Genomic DNA, 19,283 nt, shown 5'->3' with positions numbered 1-19,283 from the left:
CTGTATTTGTGCCTTTCCAATTAGAAAATGGATAAATCTCGCCCCACCCCCGCCCCAAGTTAACTGGCTGTCACACATGGCCACTGGGATAAAGCAGGCAGCATACACAGGAACTTTCTAACTTGCACCAACGTAACGTGAAGTTTTCTAGATCTCCAAAACATTTCAATTAATGCAAATTTAAAAATTAAATCAAGTCTTCTAGAGGCTTGACAGATCTGATTGAATTATGAAGAATTTATAACAGGATGCACAAAGGTTGTTAAATCTGTCAATAGTACTAGGTATACATGTGAATTGCTTGGGTAAAATAACCGAAATCTTCCCTCTCCCCTTACCATATGAACTTGCAAATAAAGCATCATCAGTGAGAAAAAGCCAAACTCCCGTACTGCCTTTGTTGGGATGATGTGACTTACTACGAGGGTCCTGCAACAGGCGAAGTGAACCAAACCATTTATATCAATCCATCTTTGAACAGCCAGGGCATCTCTCACTTCTGGCTAAAGCTCTGATGGGAAGGCACACAGAAATCACAACAACAGGTAGGATTTGATGTTAACAGCAAAGTAGACATGTTTCAACTGAGGTTGGAGTGGTAAGAGCCAAAGCCACAGTCAGTCCCTTGTCACTGTCCTGTATCCTGGGCTGACTTTGGGATAAGGGAAGGGAGGAAACAAACCACCTGAACGTTTAGGCCTTCATTTCACTTGCTGCACAAGATGCTGTGTTGACAAGCACACACGTGAACTGCTAAAAGCTCACTGACAACAGCACAAAAAAAAAAAAACTCTTTGGTTCACATTTTCTTCTTAAATGTTTTTTTGCATACTCAATTCTTTATGATGAAAGATGGTCTAAATTCACAGAGCAGTACTGAGTTAGGGACGAAACAGAGAAAGGCCGTGTAGCTGAAGCAGTCTGTGAAGTCACTGGCTTTATTACACAGGCACACATCCAGACAGCTACCCTAGAGCGGAGCCCACACTGGATTCCTCACATCTCCAGTTTGTATCCAGGGACAGTGTTCAACTATACTTTTCTCAGTTAAACTCAAAGCTAAAAAGACTAACCATTTTAAAAGCAATGTGCAATATATATTAGCATTTCATTGTTTTAAAGTAACAATTTAAACATATATTCACTCACATGAACATGAACACACTACAGTTAAGTCAAATCGGACATATTTGTCTTTTTTAAATAAGAAAATCTCCATACCTTCTCTTTAATATCCTTTTTTAAAGATATTAGAAGGGCCCGGCGCGGTGGCGCAAGTGGTTAAGGTCTTCGCCTAGCACGCCCGGGATCCCATATGGGCGCCGGTTCTAATCCCGGCAGCCCCGCTTCCCTTCCAGCTCCCTGCCTGTGGCCCGGGAAAGCAGTCGAGGACGGCCCAAGGCTTTGGGACCCTGCACCTGCGTGGGAGACCCGGAAGAGGCTCCTGGCTTCGGATCGGCATAGTATCGGCCCGTTGCGCTCACTTGGGGAGTGAATCATCGGATGGAAGATCTTCCTCTCTGTCTCTCTTCTCTGTATATCTGCCTTTCCAATGAGAAAATAATAAAAATAAATCTTTAAAAAAAAAAAAAAAAAAAAAAAGATATTAGAAGACCTTCCATCCACTGGTTCACTCCCCAAGTGGCTGCAACAGCCGGAGCTAAGCTGACCCAAAGCCAAGAGCCAGGAGCTTATTCCTGATTTCTCATGTAGACACAGAGTCCAATGCCTTGGTCCATCCTCTGCTACTTTCCCAGGCCTCAACCATGGAGTTGGATGGGAAGAGGAGCGGCCAGTGACCATATGGGATCCTGAGGCCATTGAGCTATTGAGCCAGGCCCATTATCCTTTTAATTTACAAAATATTGATTTTAAAGGAAGAGAGACAGCAACAAAGAGTTCCCATCTGCTGGCTGCCTCTCCCAACACCAGCAACAAGCAGGGCGGAGACCTCGAGGTCTCCCATGTGGGTGGCAGAGGGCTCCTAACAGAACAATCATACTTGTCTCTCAAGATCTGCATAGCAAAAAAGAAGGAATCAGGAGCAGAGCTGGGGCTCCACCCAGGCAATCCAGCAGCATCTTAACGATTACAAACACCTGCCATGATGAATATTGCTTTTCAACTTGCAGGACACTGTTACACTTTCCTACTTAAAAGAATTTAAGTCAAAAGATACTTGGGGAGGGACAGGTGTGATGTTTTAATTGGTTAATTCTCCACTTGTAAGCACTGGGATTCCACATGGGTCTGGGTTTATGTGGTGGCTGTTTCCCTTCCCATCCAGCTCTTTGACAGTGGGTGGCCTTGGAAGGAAGTGAAGGATGGCCCAGGGCCTTGGGATCCTACATGTGTGGGAGACCCAGAAGAAGCTCCTGGCTCAGCAATAGATTGGCTCAGTTCTAGCAACTGAACGTCTAAGAGTATGTTTTGGAATGTGCTCTTTAAATTATTCTGAACTTTGAAATGTAACAATGTTACAGTTTTAACCTTGGTAATTTTAACACTTGTAATCATAACATCCCTATACCTTGACACCTTCATCTGCCTGTGTAGGTAACTTTGCCTGAACTACAAGTGGAGATAATTTGACACATCAGAGGTTAATTTGGAAGTATCAGCTGAACATAATTCACATGACCTTCAATGAACTCATTCAATTTCCAGAACAAGGATTGAGTGGCAGTGTGTAAAACTACCACTTGTGATGCCTGCCTCCAATTTCAGAGTGCTAGTTCAGGTCTGGCTGCTCGAGTTTCAATCCAGCTTCCTGCTGCTGATGGCCTCATTGAGTGGATCCCTGCCAGTCACCTATGGGCCTCTAACGGAGTTCAGGTTCCTGGCTTTAACACGTGCCAAGCTCAGTTTCCAAGCATTTTTTTTCAATAATTTATTTATTTGTATTGCAAACTCAGATTACAGAGAGACAAAGAGGAAGATCTTCCATCTGCTGGTTCACTCCCCAAATGGCCGCAACAGCCAGAGCTGAGCCAATCCATTGTCAGGAGACTGGAGCTTCTTTCAGGTCTTCCATGCAGGTACAGGGTCCCAAGGCTTTGGGCCGTCCTTGACTGCTTTCCCAGGACACAAGCAGGAGGCTGGAAGAGAAGTGGAGCAGCCGGGACACAAACTGGTGCCCACATGGGATCCTAGCACATGCACGGTGAGGACCATAGCCACTAGGCTACCACACACCAGGCCAGGGTACAGGTATTTTGAGAGTGGATCAGCAGATGGGAGATCTGCTTCTCCTGTCATTTTTGCTCTTAAACAGATAAATCCTCGTTAAAATTTACACTTCTGTAAAATCTTCCTACAAAAATATAAGCAGTGTTTAATAATTTGGGGTGGCCCTATGGCATAGTCAGTAAACCTGTTGTGCCAGCTTCCCACATAGGCACCAGTTCAAGTCCTGGCTAGTCCACTTCCAATCTAGCTCCCTGCTAACGTGTTTGGGAAAGCAGCAGGACTGCCCAAGTCCTTGGGATACTGTACCCACATGGGAGATATCTAGAAGAGGCTCCTGGATCCCAGTCAGCTCATTTCTGACTGTTGTGGTCATTTCAGAAGTGGACCAGCAGATGCAAGACCTTTCTTTCTCTCTCTCTCTCTCTCTTTCCTTCTTTCTCTCTGTAAATCTGAATGTCAAACAAAAATAAAGAAATCTTAAACAAAAAGGAAATTCTCTGTAGAATTAATATTCTCCAAACTCTTAAAAGGGGCCCAGTGCATCGGCCTAGCGGCTATAAGTCCTCTTATTGTAGGAGCTGGGATCCCATGTGGGTGCTGGTTCTAATTCCAGTTGTTCCACTTCCCTTCCAGCTCCCTGCTTGTGGACTGGGAAAGCAGTAGAGGATCGTCCAAAGGCTTGGAACCCTGCATCCACATGGAAGACCTGGAAGAAGCTCCTGCCTCCTGGCTTCAGATCGGCTCAGCTCTGGCTGCAACGGCCGCCTGAGAAGTGAATCAGCAGGTGGAAGATCTCTGTCTCTCCTTCTCTCTATAAATCTGACTTTCCAATTAAAAAAAAAAAAAACCTGCTAGCAAACAGCAGTAGGATGGGTATTTTTCTCAGCAGTTACACAGCTGGCTGGCACTGCCACATCTCAGAACAGAACATCCTGAGTGGAGACCCCAATTCTGAATCAAGCTTCCTGCTCATGCAAACCCTGGGAGCAGCAGGTATATAAGATGTCCATGGAAACCCAGGCATTCAGCTTCAGGCTAGCACAGCCCTGGCTGGTGGGAGCATTTAGGGAATGAACCATTAGATGAGAGATCTCAGGTGTTTTTTTTCCCCCAAATAAATAAATTTGCAAATAAAAACAAATGATAATAAAAATAGAAGTTTAAACTTCACAGCTATGGTAAGAGTTCATAGTTTTTGAAAACTACTGCAAAACTACGTATTAAAGGGGAGATAATACAGTGAGAAACCCAGTAAACTGTAGTTATCAAATAGGTTAGTTTGAAGAGACTCAACAAAACTCAGATGTACTCAAATACTTTAGGCTATATAGTTTGAGAAAACAAAATCAAACAGACAGACAAAAAAACAAAGTCTGGTAAAAAACCGTTGTGAAAATGATGAGCAATACTGTGTTGGTCAAATTATTTTAATAGAGTTACTAATGATTCTTTAAAGATATTTTGAAACGTAACTTGAAACAGTGAGAAGTCACTCATTATACAGCCAAATCAACCACGAGCGACAGACCTGAAAGAGACTTCAGAAACTTAGTCAACGCCATCACTTCATAAGATGCAGAAATGTAAAATGAGATGAAGCTGTAAGAGCGACAGCATTCTCTCCATTATGCCCTGCTACCACTCAGGAGACCAAATACAACTAAAAAGAGTCAAAAACTTCAAATATATACTCAGAAAATCATGAATAAGACATAAATGAATCTGGAATTGTTTACAGGAAAAGTTTACAGAGAAATACAAGCCCCCCAAATGTAAAAGCCCCGGGAGGATGATGTTTTTAAAAACATAAGGGTTCCCAGTTTGGACTTTGCTGCTGTCTGATTGCTTTGTGTGGTACTATACCCTATCACAGAGGTTACAACGCTACTCACAGCACCACAACAAGAGGGGTGAAAAAGCCAAGTTGCATACATAGGAAATCTGAAAGACCAGGCTATCAATATATGCTAAAAAGTAAGTAAACGTCTCAGTTTGTCTTGAGCCACCCCCTCAGTCAGATATGACCAGAAGCTGCAGCTCGCCATGCTAACAGTCCATGCGGCAGACAATATTCTTTTGTGAGCTCAGGCATTGGCTCTCAAAGGAGTCCTTTGTTTGAGCTCAGGTCTCCACGTCTCATGAAGTCTTACCTGGGGTAGTAGGCCGTGTAGTTCATGAACAGCTGAGTGCCTGCTGGGTAGTACGCTGCAGAGGGCTGCAGTGCGCGGGGATTCAAAAGCACAGAGGGCTGATAAATGGCAGCTTCGGTGGGGATCACTGCGGCAGGGGCTGGAAATGTGTAGGAGGGAGGAGACAGGCCTACATAAGCAGAGAGAGAGAGAGAGCCTTTGAGACATGCTTTCCAGCTGACACGACATCCAGCACTGAATCACAAACATTTCAAAGAAAGAGACCAGGCAACCTTGTTTTGCTGATGTATGTAACACACACAGTGATCCTAAATGTCTCACTGCCAAACCAAAGAACTGTTACTGGGCTAAAATTCGGGGAGCAAAGAAAACATCGAGGGATTCTTTATCTATTTAACAATCTCACAACACGTGATTTTTTGTTTTTCACAATCTTGAGTACCTGTTACCATGAGCCAACCTGCAAAGGTACGTCCCATGGGACTATTATTTAGTATTTCAACTTAAGTACTGGACTTCCCTTTTATCTGAATCATGTTGCTACTCCATCTCATTATCTGCCCTGAGAACAGCATGAAATGGAAAAGGTCGTGATAAAACACTCTGCTCCACTGCCCTTTAACTAGGGTACAGCTTGTGCCAAGTGAATGGACTTAGAAGGAGCTGATCGGCCATGTTACCTTCACTTAAATGGAACTCAGAAGATGGGCTCTGAAGCTATTCCCTAGTTCCAGAGCTATAAACAGAAAATTCCAACCAGGAGGCCAGCCTTAAAGTCACAGCCATGAATCTGCTGATAAAAACTGGCTAAGACACAAGAGCAAATGGACTTTCCTTTGTCTTCTGGTGATGTTCCAGGCTCGGAAACTCCCTTGAGGTAGACCGCTTGCTGGTTGCTAGCTTTAACTAGTAGGATGAACATGACTATCTGAGCTGCCTGTCCCGCACAGAAGAGGCAACAGAAACTCACTCCACGTGCTTTCTGCCTTCAAGCTTTGCCTGAACCAACCCTGTGTTGCAAATAGCGGGGGACCATGGGGTAACATGGAAAACTCCGAACCATCTCTGGTTCCTGTAAGTTTCTACATTTTCATGGAGATGAACAAGATGGCCAACTGAATCTAGCTATGCAGACTGAGGCCAACTTCCAAAGACTAGTGCTTCTTTCATTCTCCCCAGAAACTGTGCTACATGTTAGATAACCACAAACCTCTAAATTAGCAGCCTCGGCTTTCAAAAAGCACAAATTAAGGTACCTACATTTTATGGTAAAGTATACTGCTTGGGCTCTGATTCTGCTTCCCAAACTATCCAGCAATCCTGTCTAGGACAGTGCCTCATGCTAGCAACACGCAGTAGGTATAGGTCTCCTCTACTTTAGAACAAAGAAAGGCATTTTTGTAACTGAAGAGATTAGGCTGCTAAAATTTTAATATTATTTAAATGAAAGGATAACCATTCTTTACATTTCTAACAGAATCTGATGTCAATACAGCTACAAAAATAAAGCTAAACACATTCATTCTCTATGAATTTTAGTAACAAACAGAAATCAATAAAACGGGAGCAACATTTCTTTGCCAAATTCAACAAAGAACTCTTTTACCATTTTTGCTGTTTTAGTATTTGAGCTTAATATGCTAAATTTCTGTGAGTGCTGCCCAGAACAGGTGGTTCATTTTTGGAAAATACAAAGATAACCACAGATATGGAAATATCTTTAAGTGAAATACAAATTTTAGATATTCCCTGTTTTTAGGATTTGTGATGGAGGGGAAAGAAAGGAAATAACATCTGTAAATACTTGCTTTCCACCAGGAAGTCAGAATGAAGGGCATCAAAGCAGCAGCATGAGGGTTAACAATGAAGAAATTCCTTCACCTCATTAATGCTTAATAGGACGTCATAAAAGCTAGTGACATTGTCAGTGGTTTGCAGACGGAAGACATACTACTACGATTATTTTTAAGATACTTCTTAAACCCAAGAATAAATTCTCAACACTTGATACTCATTAAGAACCAACAATTGAATATTGACCAACAGCAAGCAGCAGATAAATGGTTGATTAGCATTTAGGAATTCCAAAGGGGAAAAAAGGGATTAAGCCCCACTGATGTTCTACAAGTAATGCCTATGGAACAGGCTTAAGGTATAGCTTCCCATTTATAGCAAGAATTCCCTTCATTATTGAATTCAAGCACATGAATCTGGGTTTACCTCCTCAGTTATCTTTTCACTGTGTTCGAAATACTACATTCTTTAAACATACCCAACATGCTTAACAAGGTATGTCGTAGTCCTAAGTCCAAAGTGCATTTACAAGAGATTCAAGATTTAACATTAGATCCCCAAATGATCCTTGGTCACTAATTAGAATCGATCTCCCAACCACAGGGCTTTTTCCTCTCAGGATTCCAAGATGGCTTGTACCCAGTTGCCCAGGAGCAAGAGAATGGCTTGAAATTAAGCACTGATCCTGCGATCCAATGGAAACTGATTCACATACACATTTACAGTTTTCACCAACTTGCTTATTCCAGGTATCCTTGGGAGCAATAGAACAACTCTAGATTGCTAATCATGTCCCAAAAAAAAAAAAAAAGAGAGAGAAAAACTTGATTGATGTTCCAAAAGTCAAATGCAAAATGGGCATCAAAACCACCCTTTTTAAAAGCTTCATCTGTTCAGAAAAACAGATCCTATCATAGGAGACTTTACCTTCCTATGTGCATTAACATTTATATAGCCAAGTTACGTCCCAGGGTCAGTGCTTATCTGGAGCACACTAAGCTTCAGGAATCAAGCGCTTATCACTGGAAAAGCAAGAATATAATTTGAAAGGAGGTTTTATAGCATCTCTAAGTATGGGTATCCACAACCAAGGTCTTAGATGACGATTACCAGATACTACTGATTTTAGATGGGAGAGCCTGTTGTAACCACCTCACCTGCTTCCGAAAGACCCAGGGGCACAGAAAGGTACGCAAGCAGCTTAAGCACCTACCAGCATACAGCGTAGAAGAGCGCCAAGACCCAAGAAAAACTTACATGGTAACTTACATGGCGGTGGGGATAAGCCATTTCGATTTAAAGTGCCCCCCATTAACACAAAGTTCATCTCCTCAGCTGAACACTGAAAGACTTCAACATATCTGTCCTTCATGGTTTTTTTATGACACTTCTGTGCAGCCAAAAATGCTCTGTCCGCAGACTTCATCTGGATAAAGGCATCTCCTGATGGGCGGCCCTGAGTGTGTAGGGGAAGAATAAAAAGAAAAGGAGACTGTCTCCTTCAACAAGGAAACGAATGCTTGCTTACCAAACAGGCAAAGTGACAATCACCCATACTACCGACATGTTAGCCACAAAAACCGGGTGATGGTTTGATCCATTGAAATCTGACTTTCATCACCTAATCACCATAATGGCCCACAAAACCTTGGAGAAGCAATTTTAAGAGCTTCTAGCTGAAACTGATCTCTTTGTTTGGTTTTTGTTCGTTACTATCAGATTTAGTTTTAAAAGGGTCTCTGTGACTGTGATTTATGGGGGCAAGACTATGATGATGGATTCTTTTTTTGTTTCCCCTATTGAAAACTAATTAAATCTCACTGGATTGAGAAATCAGTAGCAGGATCACTGTTACAGCTTTGCACAGCCTTCTCCAGCACACCGAACAAGCCAGTGTTCTGCTTCAGACCTCAGTTCTAGTATAGCTCTGATCTGCCACAGGCTTCTCATTCTGCCCTTGTCTCTGCAGCCTAGAGTGGTAGGCACTGAGAATAGCAAGTCACACTGAGGGCTGGCAAGAAGCAAATCATCAGCCTCACCTGGGAGCCCAACCCTCACCTCCTCCTCTGCAAACTTTGCTCAACAATTGATAGACATTCCCACGAATAGCAGCTTCCTTACTAAAGTCTATATTTAAAATCTGGCCTTAAAATCAGATTCATGGTACTAGAATGCCTTAGTTTTATTTAGTAATAACATTGCATGGGGGAAAAGACACATCAGTGTATGAGAATGCTTTCTTATTTATCTCTGGAAGTTTCTTAGGAACTAGTTGGTCTAAATCATTACCATGCAAGTTACCGTAAGAGTTGCCACCAGGGAAATTAGCACCAACCCCACTCCAAGATGGAAACCTAAAATTTTTAAGACAGCTAATAGTTGTCCATCAATGAAGAGCATCTTTCCCAAGTGCAGTCACAGTAAGTCACATGGGTTAATAACAGGAAAGTCTCTGTACTGGTATTAATCAAGGAATAATTATCCCAGGTTGTTAGAAATGGTGACTCCTATCGCAATCTACTGATTTCAGGGTCATGTGAAATTGTGGAGAATATTATACAAAAGGATTCCCATCATTGAAGCATGCTGAGATGCTACAGGCCATAGCCAAATTTGGAGAGCTCAATAATGACTTTGGAGTAAGAACATGTATTGGTGAAAAAAATTAAGCAAAGGGCCAGCATTGTGACACAGGTTAAATTGCCACTTGTAATGACAACATTCCATATTCCAGTACTGGTTTGGGTCTTAGATAACCCACATTTGATCTAGATTCCAGTTAATCCACCTGAGAAAATAGCAAATTATGGTCCAAGTACTTGGACCCCTGTCTCACATCAGGCAGACTCCTAGCTTCAGGCTTGTGGTCTTGGCCTGGCCCAGAACTGGCTTCTCTGGTGCTGTGGCCATCTGGGGAGTACAGTAGTGGACAGAAAATCTCTTTGTGTTTCAAATGAATCTTAAAAAAAGAAAAGTAGCAAGGCTTTGGATGTTTGCTAATACTGTATACCCGGAGACATGTACTTTCCAATGACGTAAGAAAATTGTTATGACAATGACCAAATCTCCATGGAAAAGGCAGGAAATCTGCCACCTGCACTGCCAGCACCCTCAGTGGTCTGAGTCCCAGCTGTTCCCTTTCTGATTCAGCTCCCTGCTCATGCACTCAGGAAAGCAGTGAAGGATGGCCCAAGTGCTTGGGTCCCTGTGATCTGCATGGGAGAGTCAGATGAAGCTTCAGTCTGGCACAATCCTGGCTCTTGTTGTCCAGCTGGCAAGCGTACTAGTGAATGAAAGACCTGTTTCTCCCTGTTGCCTTTTAATTAAGTAAGTAAACCTTAAATATATACAGAGTGTATTAAACACCAATTATGACCAATTTTAATGTTCAGAAGACACTTTTTAACACAACTTTGTTTCTAATAACAAGTTCCAAAGTTCTAATTACAACTAGTTTGCTTATGAATTTTGGAACTTCTGCCTGCTTACAACAGAATAAAATGTTTCAAAATTGTCTCACAACTAATATGATTTATTTTGATTGTCTGAAAATCAAGTCACACCAAGCCAAGAAACACTTCACATTTACATGCTGAAGGAAACGGTTAGATTTTGATGGAATGATCCCCATTCTGTTCTAATTGGTGTGGATCCAAGTACTCACTGAATGCACATTCTACTGAATCTAATTAGATGCTTATACATATGAAATAAAGTAAACCATTGCTGGATAGTCTATGAGTGCAAATGTTCTGAGCTACTGGCATGCTTATCGGCTTAACTATCATTTTCAGTTGCTGTGACGCTAGAACAGGAATGTTACAGAGTTCAGTAGTTGCAACAGGAAAAAGTCAAGTGTGCTGACGGATCATTCAAAGGATAAGTATGACAAAGGAATTAGACCTAAATTTGAATGGTCATAAGAATGATAGCATTCTTGCAGAGTTTGCCCTAAAGACCTCTTTTCATTTGTTGCATTTTTTCCCCTTAAGGCTTGGCATATAACTGTGGGATAATTGTGTTCCTTTTTATAGGAGAACCTTTAATGATCAAAGTTAAGTTTTCTGGATGGCGACTTTCTTACCTGGTGATTCAATACCATGTGAACCCCATGAGTGCGAATATCTGTAGCGAACTCCCCCAGGAAGTCCAGGATATCCTCTATCGTGGCTGCATAGGGAAGACCTCGAAGGCGTATACAGTCTCTAACATTTGTAGGAGGCACAAACTGCTGAGGTAGCACTGGAATAATGGGAGGGGTTGGAAGTGGGATGAGAGGGGCCGAGGAGAAGCGATTCAGCACCTGTACTCGAAACAAAATGGAAATGAGTCAGGTCAGAGCCTTTCCATGGCTGGTCTGTAGATTGACACCGGAATTATGGTCAGTCCTACCTTAAACCCCTTCCATACAAATGAGCGCCTCGACAAGGTTCTAGCTGAATCACATCAACATTAAACTCTGAACAGAACTGTTGCAAAATATTACTACCCAACCTTTGTCAGCTACACAATGAAACATACACAACCTGATGCCCTTAGATGAAGGATGTTGTCTAGTTGGGACAAACGCATCGCTGTTTACCTTGGGATAAAGTCCCTTAAAACCAAAATCCTAACTCCTGAATGCGGACTGTGGGAGCAATTTATTAGATTTCACTTCACTAAATAAACATTATACTCCTAAATATTGTCTTTACACTCAATTCTAAACCCTAGGAAAAAAAAAAAAAGACAGACCCTATACAGAAAACAGGCCAAATAAAGACTATATACTATAAAACATAAATACCACAAAATAGAACACGAAATAATGACTGGATAATTTCAAACATGAAAAAAAAATTTCGGGGACCACAAAGGACAATAATAACTCAGTTTCCATGTGAATTTCTAGACAATACCAAGAAAGGAACTTGAGAATCTTGGGTTCAGGGAATGTGGCCATTTTAAGAATGGATTATGGTTGGTCAGGTATTTTGCTCAAAGAACTGATTCTAGGCAAAGCCGCATGACACTCGTCTTTTTCTGTCTGAGAGCATACTACCTAGTCACCAACACTAAGGTAGGTCCGGGTGCAAACAGCATTCATGGTATCTGCAGTTCTGGGTAACTTCACCACCAAAACCTTTAACATTCTATCAGTGGACAAGAATGGAAGAACCAGCAACCATCTCAAAACTGCGTACTAATGCCCCCAATTCATTTCATTTAGCTGATTGAAAAACCAGTGAAGGGGAAAGGGGGAAAAAAAACCAAGGAACACAAAGGCACAACTAAAAATGCCACAGAGAAATGAGTACTTACAAAACTATGCACTCTAAGATGCAACAGAAGATATAAAGAAAAAGAATAGAAAGTCAATGTAATTCTTGGCAAACTCAGGACAGGAAATGGTTAAACACCTTACAGCATTTGCAAAATAGTAGGAAATCAAGTATTTATTAAGTGTGCCTTAGTGATGAAAACAACTCAGTGGCAGAGTTTATTACTACTTTAATACTTGTCAGGCAAACCAGGTGGGACAGAGAAACAAAGAGGAAGCTCACACTGTATCCTTGACACTGTGTAACAGCCCAGGAGGTATGAACACGCTCTCCAGACTTGAGTAATTACTCTAGGTTATACTATACAATGGTGGGCTGCATGAACTAGATACACTGATTTGATGAATTCACATAAATACTAAGAGTAAGTATCCTAAATGGTTACAAAAGAGGTTGAAAGAATCTACTAAAAGGACTGTGTTCTATTGTGGTAAATAAGCTGATTCAGTTCAAAGAGACACACAAAGGAGAAAATGCGATCTCAGTACAAACGAAACGCAAACAGAGCCAGCGTCATGCTGTGCTGCTCTAAGCCTCTGCCTGAGGTCCCTAGTTCCAGTCCTGATTACCCTAGCCCTACTCGGATCCCTGTGAACTGTTTGCCAAGCACTGGAGGATGGTTCAAGTCCTTGCGCCCATATGAGAGACCCCAAACAAGATCCAGCCACGTGGACTGAACCAGCAAATGGAAGGCCTCTTTCTCTCTCCTTCTCTCTGTAAAAATCTGCCTTCAAAACATAAATAAATCCTTAAAACAAAGCAAAAAAAAAAAAAAAAGGGGGGGTGGAGGAGGGGAAATAACCTCTGAATACACACTCAGGTAAGGCAAGCAAGGTCAAACGCTTGGGATCCTACGGCTGGATGGCTTCTTGCCCGAGTCTTAGCACATTTTGGGGAAGTGACAGGTCCAGTGTCACTTTAAAAACAACTCTGCAAGGCCAGCACTGTGGTGCAGCAGGCTAAGCTGCAGCCCCAGGTGCTTTACTTCCAACCCAGCTCCTTCTAAATGCACCTCAAAGAACAGTGGAAGACGGCCCATGTACATGGACCCCTACTATCTACGTGGGAGAACTGGATGGAGTCCCTGGGACTGCTAAAGTCTGGCCCAGCCCTGGTCAGTGCAGCTATCTGAGAAATGAACCAGCAGAAGGAATATCTTTTTGTCCCTTCCTCCGTAACTCATTTAAATAAGCAAAAGCAACAACTGCGGATGGGGCATTGTGGTGCAGTGAGATAAGCAGCTGTGTGGGGTGCTCACATTCTACATCAATGTGCCTAGGATCAAGTCCTGCCTCATTTCGAATCCAGCATTTTGTTAACGTGCCTGGGAGGCAGCAGATAATGGCCGAAGGGCTTGAATTTCTGTCACACATGCAAAAGACATGGAGGTCCCGGCTCCTGGCTTTGCCTTGGCCCAATCCTGGCTATCAAAAACAAAAACCCAAACAACTATGTATTTTAAAACCTAACAGAAATAAAACAGAAGGTCACCAGCAAGCCATGAAAGTTATCAAACAAGAAAACACATCTCGCAAGAAATTTAAATTTGCAAAATTTCACACTGCATGTACAGTCATAAGAAAACCAATTAGAAAGTCATCAGAATTTTAAAAACATAAACATGCAGAAATTTCTTCAGGCAGGGAAAATGCAACCCAAGGAGAGTGATTTTTAAACTCCATGTGACACATTAACTGTGCAGACCTGGGTAAGATTACAATAAATGCAGAAGTATACCTATAACATTGCTCCAGTTATATAAAAACACACAGTATGGTTTCTCTGGGTTATGGAACCACTGGTTCCATGCCCTTTGATTTTGTACATTCTGCAAGTTGTGTTTTCATACAATGACGAGCAGAAGGTTGTTTTTCAAGGTGAAGGACAGAAAAATGTGCAAGTGCCAATGTCATCTTAATAACCAACCTGCTGAACTTCTGCTGCCGTGCTCCTGAAGAGTTCAATGTATCGTTTACCCAACAAGTCCTTATGCTTCCTCAACGCGTTCTGTGCATATTCCTCACAGGCAAAGAGGACAAAAGCATCCCCTGTTGGCCTACCATCTGGGTAGGTGACAAACAGGATACCTTCCTTCCCCCCAGTGATGGGGCAATGCTGTCCAAAGAAGGCCACCACTTCTTCAGCTGTGGCTGTGAAAGGCAGCCCCCGCATGCGCACGATGACCTGATTCTCCTTGGAGAGAAACTGTGCTACTTCATTGGATGTCCCTGGAGAAAACAAACATTAAGAAGCAAGGGGAGAAAAGAGTTAAAGTATCACCTTTACTCATGTAAATGTAGCAATTCCCTGGTGATATCTTGAATATATAATCAAGACCCACACACACACACTGAATTCATAATGACCAAGATCCTAGGAATCAGAAACCTCTTTCTGAACTTCAAATTCTTTCCTATCATTTTCATAAAAATTCCCTCTTAAGAAGCTGGCCAGATAATTAATTTGTGGAACCACCATCTATAATTCTCACAGATTGGTGATTAAGGCATCATGGTACTGGGTTGGGGGCAGTCTTTCATCACCTGTCTCACTGTCCAGATGGCCCAATAAGTAGAGGCCAGGCCAGGCAGAAGCCAGGAGCCCAGATCTTATACCAAGATTCCAATGTGGCTGGCAGGGACCCAGGCCATCTTCTGCTGCTTTCCAGCCACAGTTGCAGGGAGTAGGATCAGAAGCATGGCAGCAAGGACTTGATTAGGCGACCACATGGAATTCAACTCTCAAGGGCAGAGGCTTCATTTCCTTTGTCACAATGCCAGCCCTATTCTAATAACTTTTATATAAGCCCCAAATACATGATAGCGTAATGGCTAAGATCCTTGAATGCACCGGGATCCAATATGGGCGCCGGTTCTAATGCCAGCCGCTCCACTTCCCATCCAGCTCCCTGTTTGTGGCCTGGGAAAGCAGTCGAGAATGGCCCAAAGCTTTGGGACCTTGCACCTGTGTGGGATACCTGGAAGAAGTTCCTGGATCCTGGCTTCGAATCGGCATAGCATTGGCTGTTGCGCTCACTTGGGGAGTGAATCATTGGACGGAAGATCTTCCTCTCTGTCTCTCCTCCTCTCTGCATATCTGACTTTCCAATAAATAAATAAATCTTTAATAAATAAATAAATAAACAGCCTGTCATAGATTTATTTGAATCCTGCCTGTTAGTTATCTTGGGAAGGCCAGACCAAACAATTTCATAGGCTTTAGATTTCATAGGCATGCAAAACAATGTTCCCTCCGCCTGATGCAGCACAATAGCATAAGCAATACAAAGCTGTTCATACAGTGCTGGCACATAGTAAACACTCAAGCCCATTCCTGAAGCCACCCATTAGTAACATTTCCCCTGCCAGCAAGTCCTTATGATGCCACCAAAACACAAGGCAACAATATGAAAATGGGTTCACTCTCCATTCCTCAATTAGGAGTGAATCCACTACAGAGTTAGGCAAGACCACAGCAATTTCAAGCAAATATTTTAAACCCAACCAACATCAAACACTGCTTATGTACTTCTTCAGAAACTTTACTAAACTTGAAGTCCTAAGTTTTGAAGACATAGTTTATATAAAGCAGAAGTGAGGGATTTCTAGCCTACTGGCCACATAAGACCATCAAAATCAGTTCAGTTTTTTTCTGGCTTACCAAGCGAAATCAAACATACATATATATATATATATATATATATATATTTAAATATATCTATAGCAGAGTAATTTTCAAGTGGACTGGAAGTGGAGCAGCCGGGACAGCAACTAACATCCATACGGGAGGGATCCTGGCATGTGCAAGGCGAGGATTTGAGTCACTGGGCTACCATGCCCCACCTGTGACTTTCAGGTTTCAACGTTGTGAGTCACTTAAAAATTTAACAAAGATCATACCTGTTCCCCTTTCTGGTTTATCTGGTTACTGTAAACACTATGTTTCTAAATATACTACAAGCCACGAAGCTACAGGAATCCTGGTCCCAGAATTGCTAATTAGATTAAAGAACTACAATTAAAAAAAAAAAAAAGACTAAAGAACTACAACTAGATACACAATAATTCTAGATACTACAATGGGGCTGTTTGAAAGATGTTCCCAGACTCATTTTTTACAAGAACTTCCTTTACTCTTTGTACATGGTTGTATAGGATCCTTTCACCATTGTACAGTACTTTTTTTCTTTAATTTAAATAGATTTTATTTTATTAAGATTCATCCATTTTTATTGCAAAGTCAGATATACAGAGGAGAGACAGAGAGGAAGGTCCTCCATCCGATGACCCCCCACTGCCCAAGCGGCAGCAAAGGCCAGAGCAGTGTCGATCTGAAGCCAGGAACTCTTTCGAGTCTCCAACGCAGGTACAGGGTCCTAAGGCTTTGGGCCATCATCGACTGCCCTCCCATGCTACAAAAGCAGGGAGGTGGATGTGAATCAGGGCTGCCCTGCCGGGACTAGAACCGGTACCCTAGAACCACTAGGCCACCACGCCAGGCCCCGTACAGTACTTTTAAAGTAAAGCATCTACCTGAGGTGCTAGCATGGCAGTACAGCAGGTTAAGACATTGCTAGGGATACTTGCATCCAATATAGGCGCTGCTCTCTATATAATTAAGCTCCCTGCTAATGCTCTTGGGAAAGAAGTGGAAGATGACCCAAGTACTTGTGGCCCGGCCACCCCTGGATGGATTTCTAGTTTCCTGGTTTCATCCTGACCCATTGCTGGCCATTGCAGCCATCTGGGGAATGAAGCAGCAGATGGTAAATCTGTTTTCAAAATAAATGTTTTGTAACAAAGTTATTTGAAAGGCAGAGAAACAGAAATGGAGAGAGCTACCATCTACTGGCATACCCCAACTGCAAATGACGGTAACAGCCAAGAACTCAAACCAAAGCCGCCGAAAGGGTGGCAGGAACCCAACTTTCTAAGCCTTCACATTTGTCTTCTAGGGCCTACCAAGAGCAGGAAACAAGAATTGGAAACTGATGCTTGGAGACAAACCCAGGCACTCTGATCTAACTACCAGGGCAAAAGCTGAGTGTCCCCATGTAATACTATGTTTTTATGTGTATGTGAAAAGCAGAACAACGGGTTTTTCCATCTACTCAGTCACTTCTTAAATGCCCATAAAGCTGGGGCTAGGCCATACCAAAGCCAGGACGCAGGACTCATTGCTGGAGTCATTATCTACTACCTTCCAGGACACACATTAGCAGGAAGCTGGTTTGGCATTCCAATGAGGACTCAAACCCAGGCAATCGGCTATGAGATGTAAGCTTCCCAGGCAACAACTTAAACACCAAGCAGCCACCTACTTTCATTTTTTTTAAGATTTACTTTCCTTTTTATTGCAAACTCAGATACACAGAGAGGAGGAAAGACAAAGAGAAAGATCTTCCATCCAATGATTCACTCCCCAAGTGACTGCAAAGGCCGGTGCTGCGCTGATCTGAAGCCAGGAGCCAAGAACTTCCTCCAGGTCTCCCACACGGGTGCAGGGTCCCAAAGCTTTGGGCCATCCCGACTGCTTTCCCAGGCCACAAGCAGGGAGCTAGATGAAAATCTGGGCTTCCAGGACCAGAACTGGTACCCATATGGCATCCTGGCGTGTTCAAGACGAGCACTTTAGCTACTAAGCCACCACGCCGGGACCATTTACTTAATTTTAAAAACTATTTTGGCCTGGTGCAGTAGTCTAGCAGCTAAAGTCCTCTCCTTGCATGCTCCAGGATCCCATATAGGCACCAATTCTCATCCTGGCAGCCCCACTTCCCATCCAGCTCCCTGCTTGTGGCCTGGGAAAGCAGTCAAAGACAGCCCAAATTTTTGGGACCCTGCACCCGCACGGGAGACCTGGAAGAAGCTCCTGGCTTCAGGCTTCCGATTGGCTCAGCTCCAGCCATTGTGGCCACTTGGGAATGGGTCAGCAGATGGAAGATCTTACTCTCCATCTCTCCTCCTCCTCTCTGTATATCTGCCTTTCCAATAAGAATAAATACATCTTTAAAAAAAATACATTTATATATTTAAAAGGAAGGGGAAGAGTATCTTCCATCAGCTTATTACTCCCCAGATGCTGGCAATAGCCAGGCCTGACCTCCCACATGGGTGACAGGAACCCAACTCCTGAAACTAGCACCTGCTGCCTCCCAGGTGGGATTAACAGCAAGCTGGACTGGAAGCAGACTTGATTCCAGGTACTCCGACATGGTGTAGTAGATTGGTGTTTTCTATCAAGCTCCATAAAACTGAGTTTTCATACACATGTTTTATTGAGAAATAAAAATCATTAATGCTACTTATCTGTTTTTGGTATATGTGCAATACTTCAGATCCTTATTAACTGCTATGGTTTGAGTATCTCTCAGCCATCATCTGGGAGTTTAACTCTCAAAGTCTCACATTAATAGAGGAAAGAAAATCTAATTCAGGTGTGTAAGGGTAGACCTTTGGAGGTGATGAGCTTGGATTCAGTCTTTAAGAAGCTCTCACAATTGATCCTTGGTGGGTTTATAGTGAAAGAAGGACTGACGGGCAGAGAACAAGCACTCGTTCTCTTTCCCCACAGGATGGTCTGCACTGCCCGTGGACCCTGTAGGAAGATCGCCATGACCAGAGCTTGAGCCAACCGGAGCACCCAGCCTTGGACTCTGACCTTGAGGAACTGTGAGGCAAAGTAACCTGGTTGCTTTACAAAGTTCGCTCACCTCAGGCATTTAATTTATTATTAGAAACCCAATGAACTAAAACCCTATAAAATGAAATATACTCACCACCCGCGATTTTCAGAAAATCTTCACCTGTTGCTTTGTAAACCTAAG

The 19,283-nt window shown here is 42.8% G+C and overlaps 1 protein-coding gene across 2 annotated transcripts in view; it reads right to left on the bottom strand.

The window, feature by feature from the left end:
• ESRP1 (epithelial splicing regulatory protein 1) overlaps window positions 1–19,283 on the bottom strand; it is a 63,846-nt gene that overhangs the window by 22,696 nt on the left and 21,867 nt on the right. The window contains exons 9-13 of one of the 2 annotated variants that reach the window (XM_040995235.1): window positions 19,236–19,278; window positions 14,384–14,685; window positions 11,218–11,436; window positions 8,403–8,589; window positions 5,340–5,508 (exon numbers count right to left, since the gene is read on the bottom strand). In XM_040995235.1, coding sequence (XP_040851169.1) covers window positions 5,340–5,508; window positions 8,403–8,589; window positions 11,218–11,436; window positions 14,384–14,685; window positions 19,236–19,278 — 920 coding nt within the window. Of the gene's footprint in view, window positions 1–5,339; window positions 5,509–8,390; window positions 8,590–11,217; window positions 11,437–14,383; window positions 14,686–19,235; window positions 19,279–19,283 lie in introns of both variants that reach the window. The other variant, XM_040995245.1, reaches the window with a different exon arrangement.

This window comes from Ochotona curzoniae, unplaced genomic scaffold, assembly GCF_017591425.1.
Source record: "Ochotona curzoniae isolate NIBS_2020 unplaced genomic scaffold, NIBS_Ocur_1.0 contig_1071, whole genome shotgun sequence".
Classification (NCBI taxonomy): Eukaryota; Metazoa; Chordata; class Mammalia; order Lagomorpha; family Ochotonidae; genus Ochotona; species Ochotona curzoniae.
This window is presented reverse-complemented; position numbering and strand designations above follow the sequence as displayed.